Raw genomic sequence first — 14,579 nt, forward strand, 5'->3', positions numbered from 1 at the left:
ACAAGTAATTCTCTCATATTGTAGTGTGCATCGTTATATACTAAATTAGACTAAATGAACATTTTTAACTTGTGTACTGTTAATTGTGTTAGGCAAGCTACTGGGTACTTAATTGGAGAGAGGAACAATTAACCAGTTACTAGATTTTGTCAATTTTACAACCCTGGTATTTTACTTGAGGATTGTCAGTTTTCAGTTTACCATCATAGCTACTAAAAACAAAATAAAGTCTTGTTAGTTTTATTCTTATTTTAGGTTTTTAACTTTTGATGGACATATCCGATGTAAATACCTGTAACCCACATTATTATGGGGTTAATCCAACTAAACAAAGCTATACAAAGAACGGGGGCACTTTTGATTGGCATTGGGCAGGAATCTGGGCACTTGAAAAGTGAAAATTTTATTGTACTGTCACATGAAGTTTTAGCATTCTTTTGATGTATTGGGTTCCTGTGAAATAAGAAAGGGAAATATTCTCCTGATGTTGTGTTTTAGAAAGTGAAAGATTGTGAATATATGTATAAAAATGTTAAAAGCGCTGATTTAATAGTGCAGTTGGCAACTTAAATAAATAAATAAACTCTTACAATGCTTTGCCAATGGAGTTTCATGGATAACTTAAACAGTATAACAATTGATGCATTAGACATTTTCATCCCTACTTATTGATAGTCATAGAAATTCTAAAGTTCTGCTTTTTTGCACAATGTGCCTCTCAGCTATGTGAAGATTTATGCAAAAGACTTGGTCACCTTTATTTCAATTTCTGGTATACACCCAATCAAGCTGTAAATTTATACATTCATACAAATCTACCATTAATGTTTGCATAAGAACACAAAGGGAAAAAAAGAAGTTTATGTTTAAGAAACTGAGAATGAGATAAAATTATACAATGTACAGTATCAATGATTGAATGAAGAGAAAGAGTTGTTCCCCTTTAACTGCTATCTATACTTTAGTCCAAAGAACAGAGTGAGGTCAATGATTATGTAATAATCAAGGGAAATAACTCTGTTATTATGTCATATTGTAGCTTATTGTCAGGGCAAAAGGTTAATGCCTTATGTTAACATGTTAACACTGAGTGCAGATTTTTATCAGAAATGAATATTAAATAAAAAGAAATAATAAGAGATGAAGGGTCAAAGGACAAGATAAGTATTGAAGAATACAAGCTAAATTAAAACTTACTTTCAGCTTTCACAAAAATATCTGCATCATTTAAATATCTGCATTGTTACACATTTAAAATTTTTCAACATGGATAATGAATTCTCATCCATGACAAATCATGCAGCGCTGCAGTGTATGACTTTGCTTTGAAGTAGAATTAAAAACTGATATAAGCAGATTTATCCCATGTTTACCCCTTTATCCCGTGGATATGACTCATTGGATAATTTTTTTATAATCCACAGTTAAGTGCAGTTGTGACGTCACAATGGTTTTTGCGTTAGCGTGATGACGTAAAATAAAGTAGAGTCCTATATAAAACAGTGTAAAACATTGGTTGTGAAGTATTAAACATGGGATAAAAAGAATCTCCCATGATTTGTAGTTGGATATGACTTTTATCCAACTCGTTGTGTGTTTTTATCCCCTCGCCAAGGCTCGGGGATAAAAAACACACAAATCGTTGGATAAAAATCATATCCAACTACAAATCATGGGAGATCCTATATTTAATCAATTTATATCTGAGAATGAAGTACTGGTATATCTATTTTGATCTTAGAAGGTGTGTTCTGGCCATATTTGAATTTAATATAGAGACATGATTCTAGAAGAATTTCTATTTATTTCTTTTTAAATATGGTGAATCAACTAAATATGCATAGCATGTTATCAGTATTAAATGTAACTTTACTGCCTGTATGAGGTATTTGTCAGTGTCTCATTTTTGTCAAATATAAAAACTCTTTTTATGTATCATTCTAAAATGAGATATTTACAAATTAAACCAAAAGTCTATATGTGAAAAGCAGCTTCTTAAAGACTGCTTGTCATCCTTAGTTACAGTGTCCAATGTCATCCTTAGTTACAGTGTCCAATGTCATCCTTAGTTACAGTGTCCCTTGTCATCCTTAGTTACAGTGTCCAATGTAATCCTTAGTTACAGTGTCCCATGACATCCTTAGTTACAGTGTCCCATGTCATCCTAAGTTACAGTGTCCAATGTCATCCTTAGTTACAGTGTCCAATGTCATCCTTAGTTACAGTGTCCAATGTCATCCTTAGTTACAGTGTCCAATGTCATCCTTAGTTACAGTGTCCAATGTCATCCTTAGTTACAGTGTCCCTTGTCATCCTTAGTTACAGTGTCTAATGTCATCCTTAGTTACATTGTCTAATGTCATCCTTAGTTACAGTGTCCCTTGTCATCCTTAGTTACAGTGTCCAATGTCATCCTTAGTTACAGTGTCCCTTGTCATCCTTAGTTACAGTGTCCCTTGTCATCCTTAGTTACAGTGTCCAATGTCATCCTTAGTTACAGTGTCCCTTGTCATCTTAGTTACAGTGTCCCTTGTCATCCTTAGTTACAGTGTCCAATGTCATCCTTAGTTACATTGTCTAATGTCATCCTTAGTTACATTGGCTAATGTCATCCTTAGTTGCAGTGTCCCTTTTCATCCTTAGTTACAGTGTCTAATGTCATCCTTAGTTACAGTGTCCAATGTCATCCTTAGTTACAGTGTCTAATGTCATCCTTAGTTACAGTGTCCCTTGTCATCCTTAGTTACAGTGTCCCTTTTCATCCTTAGTTACAGTGTCCAATGTCATCCTTAGTTACAGTGTCCAATGTCATCCTTAGTTACAGTGTCTAATGTCATCCTTAGTTACAGTGTCCCTATTCATCCTTAGTTACAGTGTCCCTTGTCATCCTTAGTTACAGTGTCCCATGTAATCCTTAGTTACAGTGCCCCATGTCATCCTTAGTTACAGTGTCCCTTTTCATCCTTAAATACAGTGTCCAATGTCATCCTTGGTTACAGTGTCCAATGTCATCCTTAGTTACTTTGTCCCTTGTCATCCTTGGTTAGAGTGTCCAATGTCATCCTTAGTTACTTTGTCCCTTGTCATCCTTGGTTAGAGTGTCCAATGTCATCCTTAGTTACAGTGTCTAATGTCATCCTTATTTACAGTGTCCCATGTAATCCTTACTAACAATGTCATCCTTAGTTACAGTGTCCCTTGTCATCCTTAGTTACAGTTTCCAATGTCATCCTTAGTTACAATATCCCTTGCCATTCTTAGTTACAGTGTCCAATGTCATCCTTAGTTACAGTGTCCAATGTCATCCTTAGTTACAGTGTCCCATGTAATCTTTAGTTACAGTGTTCCTTGTCATCCATAGTTACAGTGTCCCTTGTCATCCTTAGTTACAGTGTCCCTTGTCATCTTAGTTACAGTGTCCCTTGTCATCCTTAGTTACATTGTCCAATGTCATCCTTAGTTACATTGTCTAATGTCATCCTTAGTTACATTGTCTAATGTCATCCTTAGTTACAGTGTCCCTTTTCATCCTTAGTTACAGTGTCCAATGTCATCCTTAGTTACAGTGTCCCTTGTCATCCTTAGTTACAGTGTCCCATGTAATCTTTAGTTACAGTGTTCCTTGTCATCCATAGTTACAGTGTCCCTTGTCATCCTTAGTTACAGTGTCCCTTGTCATCTTAGTTACAGTGTCCCTTGTCATCCTTAGTTACATTGTCCAATGTCATCCTTAGTTACATTGTCTAATGTCATCCTTAGTTACATTGTCTAATGTCATCCTTAGTTACAGTGTCCCTTTTCATCCTTAGTTACAGTGTCCAATGTCATCCTTAGTTACAGTGTCCCTTGTCATCCTTAGTTACAGTGTCCCTTGTCATCATCCCTAGTTACAGTGTCCCTTGTCATCCTTAGTTACAGTGTCCAATGTCATCCTTAGTTACAGTGTCTAATGTCATCCTTAGTTACAGTGTCCCTTTTCATCCTTAGTTACAGTGTCCCTTTTCATCCTTAGTTACAGTGTCCAATGTCATCCTTAGTTACAGTGTCCCATGTAATCCTTAGTTACAGTGCCCCATGTCATCCTTAGTTACAGTGTCCCTTGTCATCCTTAAATACAGTGTCCAATGTCATCCTTGGTTACAGTGTCCAATGTCATCCTTAGTTACTTTGTCCCTTGTCATCCTTGGTTAGAGTGTCCAATGTCATCCTTAGTTACAGTGTCTAATGTCATCCTTAGTTACAGTGTCCAATGTCATCCTTAGTTACAGTGCCCCATGTAATCCTTAGTTACAATGTCATCCTTAGTTACAGTGTCCCTTGTCATCCTTAGTTACAGTTTCCAATGTCATCCTTAGTTACAATATCCCTTGCCATTCTTAGTTACAGTGTCCAATGTCATCCTTAGTTACAGTGTCCAATGTCATCCTTAGTTACAGTGTCCCATGTAATCCTTAGTTACAGTGCCCAATGTCATCCTTAGTTACAGTGTCCCTTGTCCTCCTTAGTTACAGTGTCCAATGTCATCCTTAGTTACAGTGTCCCATGTAATCCTTAGTTACAGTGCCCCATGTCATCCTTAGTTACAGTGTCCCTTGTCATCCTTAGTTACAGTGTCACTTTTCATCCTTAGTTACAGTGTCCAATGTCATCCTTAGTTACAGTGTCCCTTGTCATCCTTAGTTACAGTGTTCTTTGTCATCCTTAGTTACAGTGTCCCTTTTCATCCTTAGTTACATTGTCCAATGTCATCCTTAGTTACAGTGTCCCTTTTCATCCTTAGTTACAGTGTCTAATGTCATCCTTAATTACAGTGTCCAATGTCATCCTTAGTTACAGTGTCTAATGTCATCCTTAGTTACAGTGTCCCTTGTCATCCTTAGTTACAGTGTCCCTTGTCATCCTTAGTTACAGTTTCCAATGTCATCCTTAGTTACAGTGTCCAATGTCATCCTTAGTTACAGTGTCCCTTGACATCCTTATTTACGTCAGCAGACTTGATGATCATTATTTTGCAAATGTAGGTATTATTCTGATGTCTTGTTATAAAAAAGCATCAGTAGAAGTAATTCCATTTCAACACTATAAAATGATATGTGTAAAATGAGTTATCTTTTAAAGGTTTTTAAGATGTATTATTTTTAAAGTTAATGTGATACTTTTGTGTTTTTTTAAATCAAAGTTTAAATGAGCCCTTTGTGCTTTAAGGAATTGGTTCACATCACTCCACTTGACTGACCAACTATTCAGTATCTTTTGGAACCATTTATCTACAGAGAATGTGTGGTTATTTGCATAAATGGCAGAACTAAAAAAGGATAAAAAGATTAATTAAATTATCTAATGATTACATAGAGATTATCACTATGGTTGATTGGAGGACAGTAGAAGCAAATTTTAGGTGATCTATTGATTGATGTAATACCCTACACTTACTGAACATTCATACCAGGCATTGATAATGAAATCAATTTCCAGACACTAACCTTCCTCAGCGGTATCGCTGTTCATTAACCAATCTCTTGGATGTCAATGGAGTGCATCCACAAAGGCTTTAGGAATGCTGTATGCAGTTTGTATGAATGAGGAATTATCCCTTGACACACAATAATCTGTTTTTCAGAGCTAATTTTTGACCATGATTTTTTGCTTCAGATTGCTTAAGAAGAGAGAACCTTGGCTAGTGGTAGAGAATGTACATGTATTTAAAAATTAACTCTATACACACCAGCAATCTGCTTTTGAGAATTCATGCTTGATTGTGGTAATTTGATATGTACATTATTGTCTTGATTGTAAACAAGGTTTGAATTATGAGTACTAGCTTGTATTTTGGTATTTAGTCATTTTCTTGATGAGATTTACCATCCATATTTCAACATAAGTATCTCTCACTTCTTCTAGAAGTGGGGATATACTAGTATATGAAACCAGAGCAGATACAGGTTTCAGAATTATAATACAATGAAGAAACTATTAGGCATGTTTTTTCCTGGCAGTAAAAATAAAACCATATTGATTTTGTCTTAAGTTAAAAAGAGAGATTACTCAGATGAGCTATTGATTTGGTATTCAATGCTTTCTGACTTTTAAGAAAGCCAAAAAATGCACAAACAGATAATGGAGTTAAAGCTTGGATTCTCCTGGTTATAGAGGCTCAGTGTACCAATGACCGCCCAGTAAATGCTGTCCAGTAAACAATTGTATCATTTCCTGGTTGTAGGACTGTCTATCATTTTCTGGTTGTAGAGGCTGTCTGTCCAGTAAACAATTGTATCATTCTCTGGTTGTAGAGGCTAAGTCTCTCTAGTAAACAATTGTATCATTCTCTGGTTGTAGAGGCTGTCTGTCCAGTAAACAATTGTATCATTCCCTGGTTGTAGAGGCTGTCTATCCAGTAAACAATTGTATCATTTCCTGGTTATAGAGGCTGTCCGTCCAGTAAACAATTGTATTATTCCCTGGTTGTAGAGGCTAAGTCTCTCTTGTAAACAATTGTATTATTCCCTGGTTTTAGAGGCTGTCTATCCAGTAAACAATTGTATCATTTCCTGGATATAGAGGCTCAGTGTACCAATATCTGCACAGTAAATGCTGCCCAGTAAACAATTGTATCATTTGCTGTTTGTATAGGCTAAATCTCCCCAGTAAACATTTTGTATCATTCCATGATTGTAGGACTGTCTGTCCAGTAAACAAATGTATCATTCCCTGGTTGTAGAGGCTGTCTGTCCAGTAAACATTTTGTATCATTCCCTGGTTGTAGAGGCTGTCTGTCCAGTAAACAATTGTATCATTCCGTGGTTATAGAGGCTGTCTGTCCAGTAAACAATTGTATCATTCCCTGGTTTTAGAGGCTGTCTGTCCAGTAAACAATTGTATTATTCCCTGGTTGTGGAGGCTGTCTGTCTAGTAAACATTTTGTATCATTCCCTGGTTGTAGAGGCTGTCTGTCCAGTAAACAATTGTATCATTCCGTGGTTATAGAGGCTGTCTGTCCAGTAAACAATTGTATCATTCCCTGGTTTTAGAGGCTGTCTGTCCAGTAAACAATTGTATTATTCCCTGGTTGTAGAGGCTGTCTGTCTAGTAAACAATTGTATCATTCCCTGGTTGTAGAGGCTGTCTGTCCAGTAAACAATTGTATCATTCCCTGGTTGTAGAGGCTGTCTGTCCAGTAAACAATTGTATCATTCCCTGGTTGTAGAGGCTAAGTCTCCCAGTAAACAATTGTATCATTCCCTGGTTGTAGAGGCTGTCTGCCTAGTAAACAATTGTATCTTTCTCTGGTTGTAGAGGCTGTCTGTTCTGACGGTGAGTAAACAATTGTATCTTTCCTTGGTTGTAGAGGCTGTCTGTCCAGTAAACAATTGTATCATTCCCTGGTTGTAGAGGCTAAGTCTCCCAGTAAACAATTGTATCATTCCCTGGTTGTAGAGGCATCTGCCTAGTAAACAATTGTATCTTTCTCTGGTTGTGGAGGCTGTCTGTCCAGTAAACAATTGTATCATTCCCTTGTTGTAGCAGCTGTCTGTCCAGTAAACAAATGTATCATTCCCTGGTTGTAGAGGCTAAGTCTGCCCAGTAAACAATTGTATCATTCTCTGGTTATAGGCACTTTCTATCCAGTAAACAATTGTATCATTCTCTGGTTTTAGAGGCTGTCTGTCCAGTAAACATTTGTATCATTCCCTGGTTGCTTCCTGTTCAGTTAGCAATTGTATAATTCTCTGGTTGTAGAGGCTTAGTTTCCCCAGTATACAATTGTATCACTCCCTTTTGCTAGCGTGTAGAGAGAGACAGTGCATTGTGATGTCACATTTTTTTTTCACCTGGATGAAGTCAGGTGTACGGAAATTTACACTCAACTTTGTAACCAGTCAAAGCTCATGTTACAAGCTAGATAGGAAATAAAGTAAATGTATGTGTACGTAGTAAATTATACACACTTCTCAATATATTTCATAGAGAATACAAGTCAACTTAGACAGCTCTACTTTTAAAATTAAAAATGTTTTAATTTCCATAAGGTTTTGATGATCAGAATGAGTTTACAGTATTTCCTGTAAATTAGCTCAGAGGTTTAATTAGTTGATCACCATGTTTTTATAGTGGTTCTTTACTACACGGAGTCAATACAGTTGTTGAGTGTTCTGACATTTGAACCTCTTTTATTTTAATATTACATATATACACAGTTTGTTCCCTAAAATGCACAGGAGCAGTCATTAGCATTTGCAAGTGCATGGACCCAACTTCAGGTGGAGTTTGAGGACTGAATCCTTAGATATATAGAATTTAAGGTAGGAGTTACTCAGAAAAGGTACACTACATCAAAAAAATAAGGAATCCCCCTGTAGACCAGAGTTGATAATTACTGAGAGCTTTGTTAATGTAATTACAGAGCCTGAGGACATTTAATGGTAGAGGATCCTAGTTATGGCCTTAAAACTGGCGTCAAAAAGCCGACCACAAGATCGAAAGACAACTCTACCGTTGAGCTTGTATCAATAATTAAATGATGGCTGTCCTTATGTTTAATTAAATTGAGCATCTTTTCCAGATCATCTGATTAAAATGGTCATGCATTGTGGACCTAGTCTCTTATATGAGAGTATATGAGTGTATATACAGGGTATTTTATGATATAATTTGTTCTCTCTGGAACTTTGTAAACTTTTGGATGATGTCTGATTAATGTTTTCTTAACATTAAAGGTCAAAAGTTTGTAATTCTAATTGCATATATTCTGGAACAGACAATTTAAAGCACATACATTTTGATTGGTGGTTTTATCACTGTAATCCATCACCCCTGCAGGCTTTTATTGCATAACTTGATTTAACATATAGGAAATGTGAAGCCGTGTTATTTCCATATGTTGGCCTGTAACTCCTATAAAATACTGAGCATTACAAATTTATAGAGCGAAAATAGTAATACATGTAGTAATAATTAAATATGTCACTTTGTATTGGGGTTAATTATGACTTAGACTATTGTACATGCAAAATGTTTCTTTAAGAAGTCAAATAGTGCATGACCTGTTGACATATATAGTTTTACAGCGTAAATAATACGTATAATACATATAAAGGTATACTTCCATATGTAATACATATGTATACTTCTGGAAATATTTGTGTGAAATCCTGGTCAAACCTCACTGTGGTTGACAGATGAGGGCTCACATCAGAAGATACAAGTTAATTAAGAATTCAGGAATGATAATTAGCATTAATCTTTCTGGTGTCTCAGAGCTGGAACTAGATATACGTAGTGTGTATGGGGAGTAAGCCTTTTCTGTAAGTCTAAATACTTAACAATATCATATCATATAGTAATTAATCATCTTTATTATAATTAATTGACCTCTCATGAGATGAGGGTCATTCCAAAACTTATTACTGCATGTGGTTATAATGTGTAAAATTAATTAATTTAAATGAATTTTATAAAATGAATTTATATTATACCTATTAAAAACAATTACTTTAACAAATGATATGATTATAACAAATTAATTCAATAAAGGTATTTGATAAATTGAATTTTATGATGCATAATTCACAAGATCTGACTTTAATAAAGTATACCTATTCAAACATTTAACAAAAAAAACTGACTGACATTTTTCATACTAATTGTTAGGCCATTATTTACACACTGAATTGTCAACCGATTTTTCCGTAATTTACAATCAAGACATGGAGCACACGGCGGGTGTGACCGGTCAGCAGGGGATGCTCACTCCTCCATGGCACCTGATCCCATCTCTGATATTTTTGGAGGTCCATGTTTGCTCTGCTCCCAATTTGTATGTTTTAATTGACTTTGATCTTGAATACTGTTCATTATCTCGATATTTCACAGTCTATCGATGTTTATTGTAATATTTGATAGGACACCTCTGTTGCTGTTTATTGTGATATTATGTGATAATACCCATCTATTGATGTTTATTGTAGTAAGTGACAGTACATCTCTCAGGGTTCAAGCTATGAAAAGTACTTGCATTTTGACCTACTCCTTGAAAAGTGCCTGAAAATGCGTGAACTGCAAAAACATAATGGAAAAAATGCTTAAATTTGCATGTTTAGTGCTTAACTTATTATTCTGATTGGAGTTTCATATAAGCGAAAATTAAAAAAAAAAAGGAAAAAAAATCATTTTGATTCAACCTTGTTACCAATTAAAAATGTTAAAAAGAAAAGAAAAGAAAAAAAGTAAATGAGAGTTTAAGGACAGATGATACAAGCAAACGGTTTCTTCAGAAATCATAAAAATAATAGACCAAGTAGAATGAATATGTTTTCCAGATAATTTTTTATTTTTCATTCAAAATTTTACAATAATGTCGTATAAAGTGATAAAAAGTTGTATAGATTTACATTAGAGTGACAGTTAACAAAGGTAGAATTTTGAACATTAGAAAAGTGAATAATTTATTAATATTTTGGAAATTTGCATCAATTGTAACCAAAATAGGTCAAATAATATACAGCTGAACTTCGGTATCTCATACACCGGTATCTCGAATACCATGGATATGTCAAAGTGATTTGGAAGTCCCAACTACATATTCCTTAAGTATTTAACCCTTGATATCTAGAATCCCCTGATATTTCAAAGTTTTTTTAGTCTCATGGAGTTTGAGATTACAAGGTTTGACTATAGTAAAACCTGTGAAGTGCTTTCAAAATGCTTCACTTCAGTTTTGATCTGACTTCAGTAACTCTTTTTAAGTGGATTTCAAGCTTTATTATAAAATGATTTTTTTATTTGTATGAAATGTGTTCTTGTGGTTGTTATAATGTAAAAATCTCTTATATATTTCAAAATCCTACTTTACCTTCAGTTTTTTGTCAGAGATGTTGGGTTTTTCTGATAACAAACTCTAGGGACCCATTATTCTCAAACAATTCATTTCTCTTATCCCTATATGTTGTGGGGATGAGGTTTTATAATTAGTTTTTGACACAGATGTGTATAAGCTCTGTAGAATACTTGATGCAGACAGTGGTATAATCTGTCACGCTGTCTCACACCTTTTAATGACTTGGGCAGCTGCTGTACTACTCTTTATTGCTTTTTGTTGTAAAGGTCTGTCAGGGATCTAAGAGAAATTAAGATCAATATAAAACAAGTCTCTCAAAATACATACTTTCAGCATAATTGCTTTTAGTAATAGATGTATATAGGGATGTTTCCCTTTTATTATGTTTCAGTCAAGATATTAGAAAAGTCTCTTGATGTAATCCTTGTGGGAACACGTGCTGTATACCTTTAGGTTTATCTTACATTTACACCTGATGTAATGCTAATTGGTCAATGCATTTGCAGAGGGACACCTTTAACAATACAGAAAAGTATCTGAATCAATAATCCCTGAAATTATAGGTAAATAAATGCTATTTACTGTAGCTGCTCTGTTTGGGTGATTATTTAATTGGTGTTCCCTTAAGTATACACCTGATACTCAGTGATTGATACATTGATTAACGGCTTATACAGATACAATCATGTCATGGTCCTGAATCACCTGTGTATACCTTGTACCTGGTTTTGATGTGGGTCCTGTTCACAGGTCCTGAGTCCCGGTGTATAGCCAGGTTCTATGAAGGATGAATGAATTGGATGTCAAGATCAGCTATAGCAGCAATCAATCTCACAGAATATCAGGGGATCTTTGAAGCAAGGAAGAATATTAGGATTAAAGCAATGAAACTTCTACTGGAATAGAAGGAACATTCTTTTGGAAAATTCTGAAGAGAGATGTTTCCAAAAATGATTAATTCCTTGAATTTGAAGTATTGCTTTATTAATTTTTAAAAATATTGAGACTTTTTTTTTGTTTGACAGTGCCATGCTTATAACCAGATGTCTTCTCATTCGGTATGTGTGGTGATGTACTTGAAATAAGCTTAGTTAAAATTTCAAGAGAATGCACAATTTTGGTGTCGTTTGAAGTTTTAAACAAAAGGAGGATAAATAAATTATTAATCATTTGAGCACTTATTGAATAAAGTATTGAATTGCTGTATTAAGTTTCTTGCAAATTTGCTCATGCAAGTGGCAGTTAAAATTTCGTGAAACAAAAGTCTTGTAATGGGAAAGTTGACACGTAGAAGGATTGTGAGTGATGTGTTTGATGTGGAGCTACAGAATTCCCCTGTGAACTGGTGTCTAGATCCATTGGATTTTTTTGGGATTACAGTCACATGTCCTCTGTAATTACAGGGTGATTGCTCATTGTAAATGTGACTTATACTAGTATATAAAGTTCTCTAGAGTTGTTGTGAATCCTAATGGTTTAATGGGATTGGATGGTTTGACTGGTGTTTACTGAATGATTGACACAGAACTTAGACATCAGCAGCTGCTAGGAGTATAAGAAGATATTGGTTTAATCTGTATTGTCCAAACCTGATGTATGTATTGTTCAGTACAGTGAACTGTTGGTGAAGTGCTGAATTTCGACAAGTCATTAACTGCTAACAACTCAGAGCTATGTATTGTCTACAATTTGTCAGTGGTTAAATTCAGGGATGAGGTTAATAATTGTTAGATTGGCCAGAGTGAGAAAACAATTTGTACTTCCCACCAGTGGTTATCTGTCAGTCTGTGTTGATAGCGGACCTAATTGAGTTTTACCACCTGTGGAACTCTTCAGTGATATATTAAGTGGGGTTTTTCCAATGTTTGACTGTGTCATTCTTTATGATGAGAGAATGGAGCAGCTTCCAAGACTAATTGAAGATTTGTCACAGTGATGGAACGCTGCAATAACATCTTTCTAATTTTCACCATAAATATTTAAGAACACACAATATAGGACCAATGGTGGCACTGTTGTGTTTGACAATGTCTCTGGAATGTTATGTCAAACCAGATCTAAACAGCATAGTCCTATCTCCTTACAGGTATGTCAGGTGATTACAATCAGAGAGAGAGAGAGAGAGAGAGAGAGAGAGAGAGAGATATTATGTAAATAGCATAGTCCTAATCTCCTTACAGGTATGTCAGGTGATTACAATCAGAGAGAGAGAGAGAGAGAGAGATTATGTAACCAGCATAGTCCTATCTCCTTACAGATATGTCAGGTGATTACAATCAGAGAGAGAGAGAGAGAGAGAGAGAGAGAGAGAGAGAGAGAGAGAGAGATTGATTATGTAAACAGCATAGTCCTATCTCCATACAGGTATGTCAGGTGATTACAGTCAGAGAGAGAGAGAGAGAGAGAGAGAGAGAGAGAGAGAGAGAGAATGTAAACAGCATAGTTCTAATCTCCTTACACTGGTATGTCAGGTGATTCAGAGAGAGAGAGAGATTATGTAAACAGCATAGTCCTATATCTTTACAGGTATGTCAGGTGATTACAATAAGAGAGAGAGAGTTTAAGAAAATGTGGACAAAATATTGGTTTGATCTGGTACTGCTGTGATGCCTAATGTATTGTAGGGATTGCCTATTTCTGTAACTATGGAACTCTAAAATTATATCAACTGTGCCATGAAGCATTAAAGCAACTTCAATTCAGGCATGATACATTTTCTGTAAATATTCATATTCCACCCTAGTCTGAAATATCTGATGTTTTCCAGTCGTTTTTCACGATTTTGATATTTACGTGATAGGAAAACGTCAGAGCCAGCGCCATTATGAAAAGCGGAAGTTTTGCCACCCCTAACTGAACCCAATTTTTGATACTTGCAAATGGAATGAAATGTCATACTAGCAACTTATCAATAGCACAATGCTTCTATTTGAGTTCTCACTAATATTGCTTTAAAAAAAATATTACTTCACATTTCGATACAGGTCTCACAAGATCTCAAAATGCATAAAATCAAAATGTACCTTGACAGTTTGATACAATGTTTTCACCAGACACTTTATATTATAAAGGAACAATAAAAATGATATTGGTAAGTACTAGAAGCATTGTACTGTTGATAAGATGTGACATTAGTCTGATTTAAGTCAGTTCGCATGTGTCAAAAATCGACTCGAGAATGCTGACTCCGGTTGCGAAGTGGCGAATTTCCACTTTGAGTAATGGCGTCGGTTCTGATGTTTTCCTGGAATGTCAAATATCAAAATCGTGAAAAACGCCTGGAAAATGTCTGATATTTTGGACTAATTCCACCCCTTTATTGTAGTTTTGTTAAGTTTTTCCTTTACTATTTTTGACTGATTGCTCCATTTTCTGGAAAGACATCCTTTTATCTTTGAAATTTTTTCTTTGAATGGGGAAAAATTAAAAGAATATCATGTTTGTTACATGTTTTTCACTTTTTAATGAAGGTCAAGTTTTGACTTTATTAAATATGAGTTGAAAAATCAGGAAGGAATATGGAAGGGGGGATTTCTGGAAATAGGACTTCCTGAATTTGTTACAAACCAAAAAAGCCTCAAAATGACTCATCTAAGGGGTGATTTTCTTTAAAAAATAGTGTCCACTTCAATTTTCAGATATGTTGTGTAAAAATCTGAGAAAAGGGGGGGGGGGGAGTCTTTATTAAGAAGTCTGCTATATTTTAATTTTTTGTTAGATGTGCTCAAATATACCATTTTCCTTT

At 35.1% G+C, this 14,579-nt stretch overlaps 1 protein-coding gene across 3 annotated transcripts in view; it reads left to right on the forward strand.

Moving 5' to 3' along the window:
* The window catches only part of LOC133191029 (ligand of Numb protein X 2-like), a 36,088-nt gene that overhangs the window by 4,286 nt on the left and 17,223 nt on the right, over window positions 1-14,579 (forward strand). Inside the window, exon 1 of one of the 3 annotated variants that reach the window (XM_061326689.1) lies at window positions 9,268-9,302. The exons of 1 other annotated variant lie outside the window; for it this stretch is intronic. In XM_061326689.1, coding sequence (XP_061182673.1) covers window positions 9,283-9,302 — 20 coding nt within the window. In that variant the 5' untranslated portion in view covers window positions 9,268-9,282. Of the gene's footprint in view, window positions 1-9,267; window positions 9,303-12,745; window positions 12,921-14,579 lie in introns of those variants that run through there. One more of the 3 variants, XM_061326688.1, reaches the window with a different exon arrangement.

Source organism: Saccostrea echinata, unplaced genomic scaffold (assembly GCF_033153115.1).
Source record: "Saccostrea echinata isolate AGI-Se365-2 ecotype Australia unplaced genomic scaffold, CSIRO_AGI_Sech_v1 ptg000023l, whole genome shotgun sequence".
NCBI classification, from domain to species: Eukaryota; Metazoa; Mollusca; class Bivalvia; order Ostreida; family Ostreidae; genus Saccostrea; species Saccostrea echinata.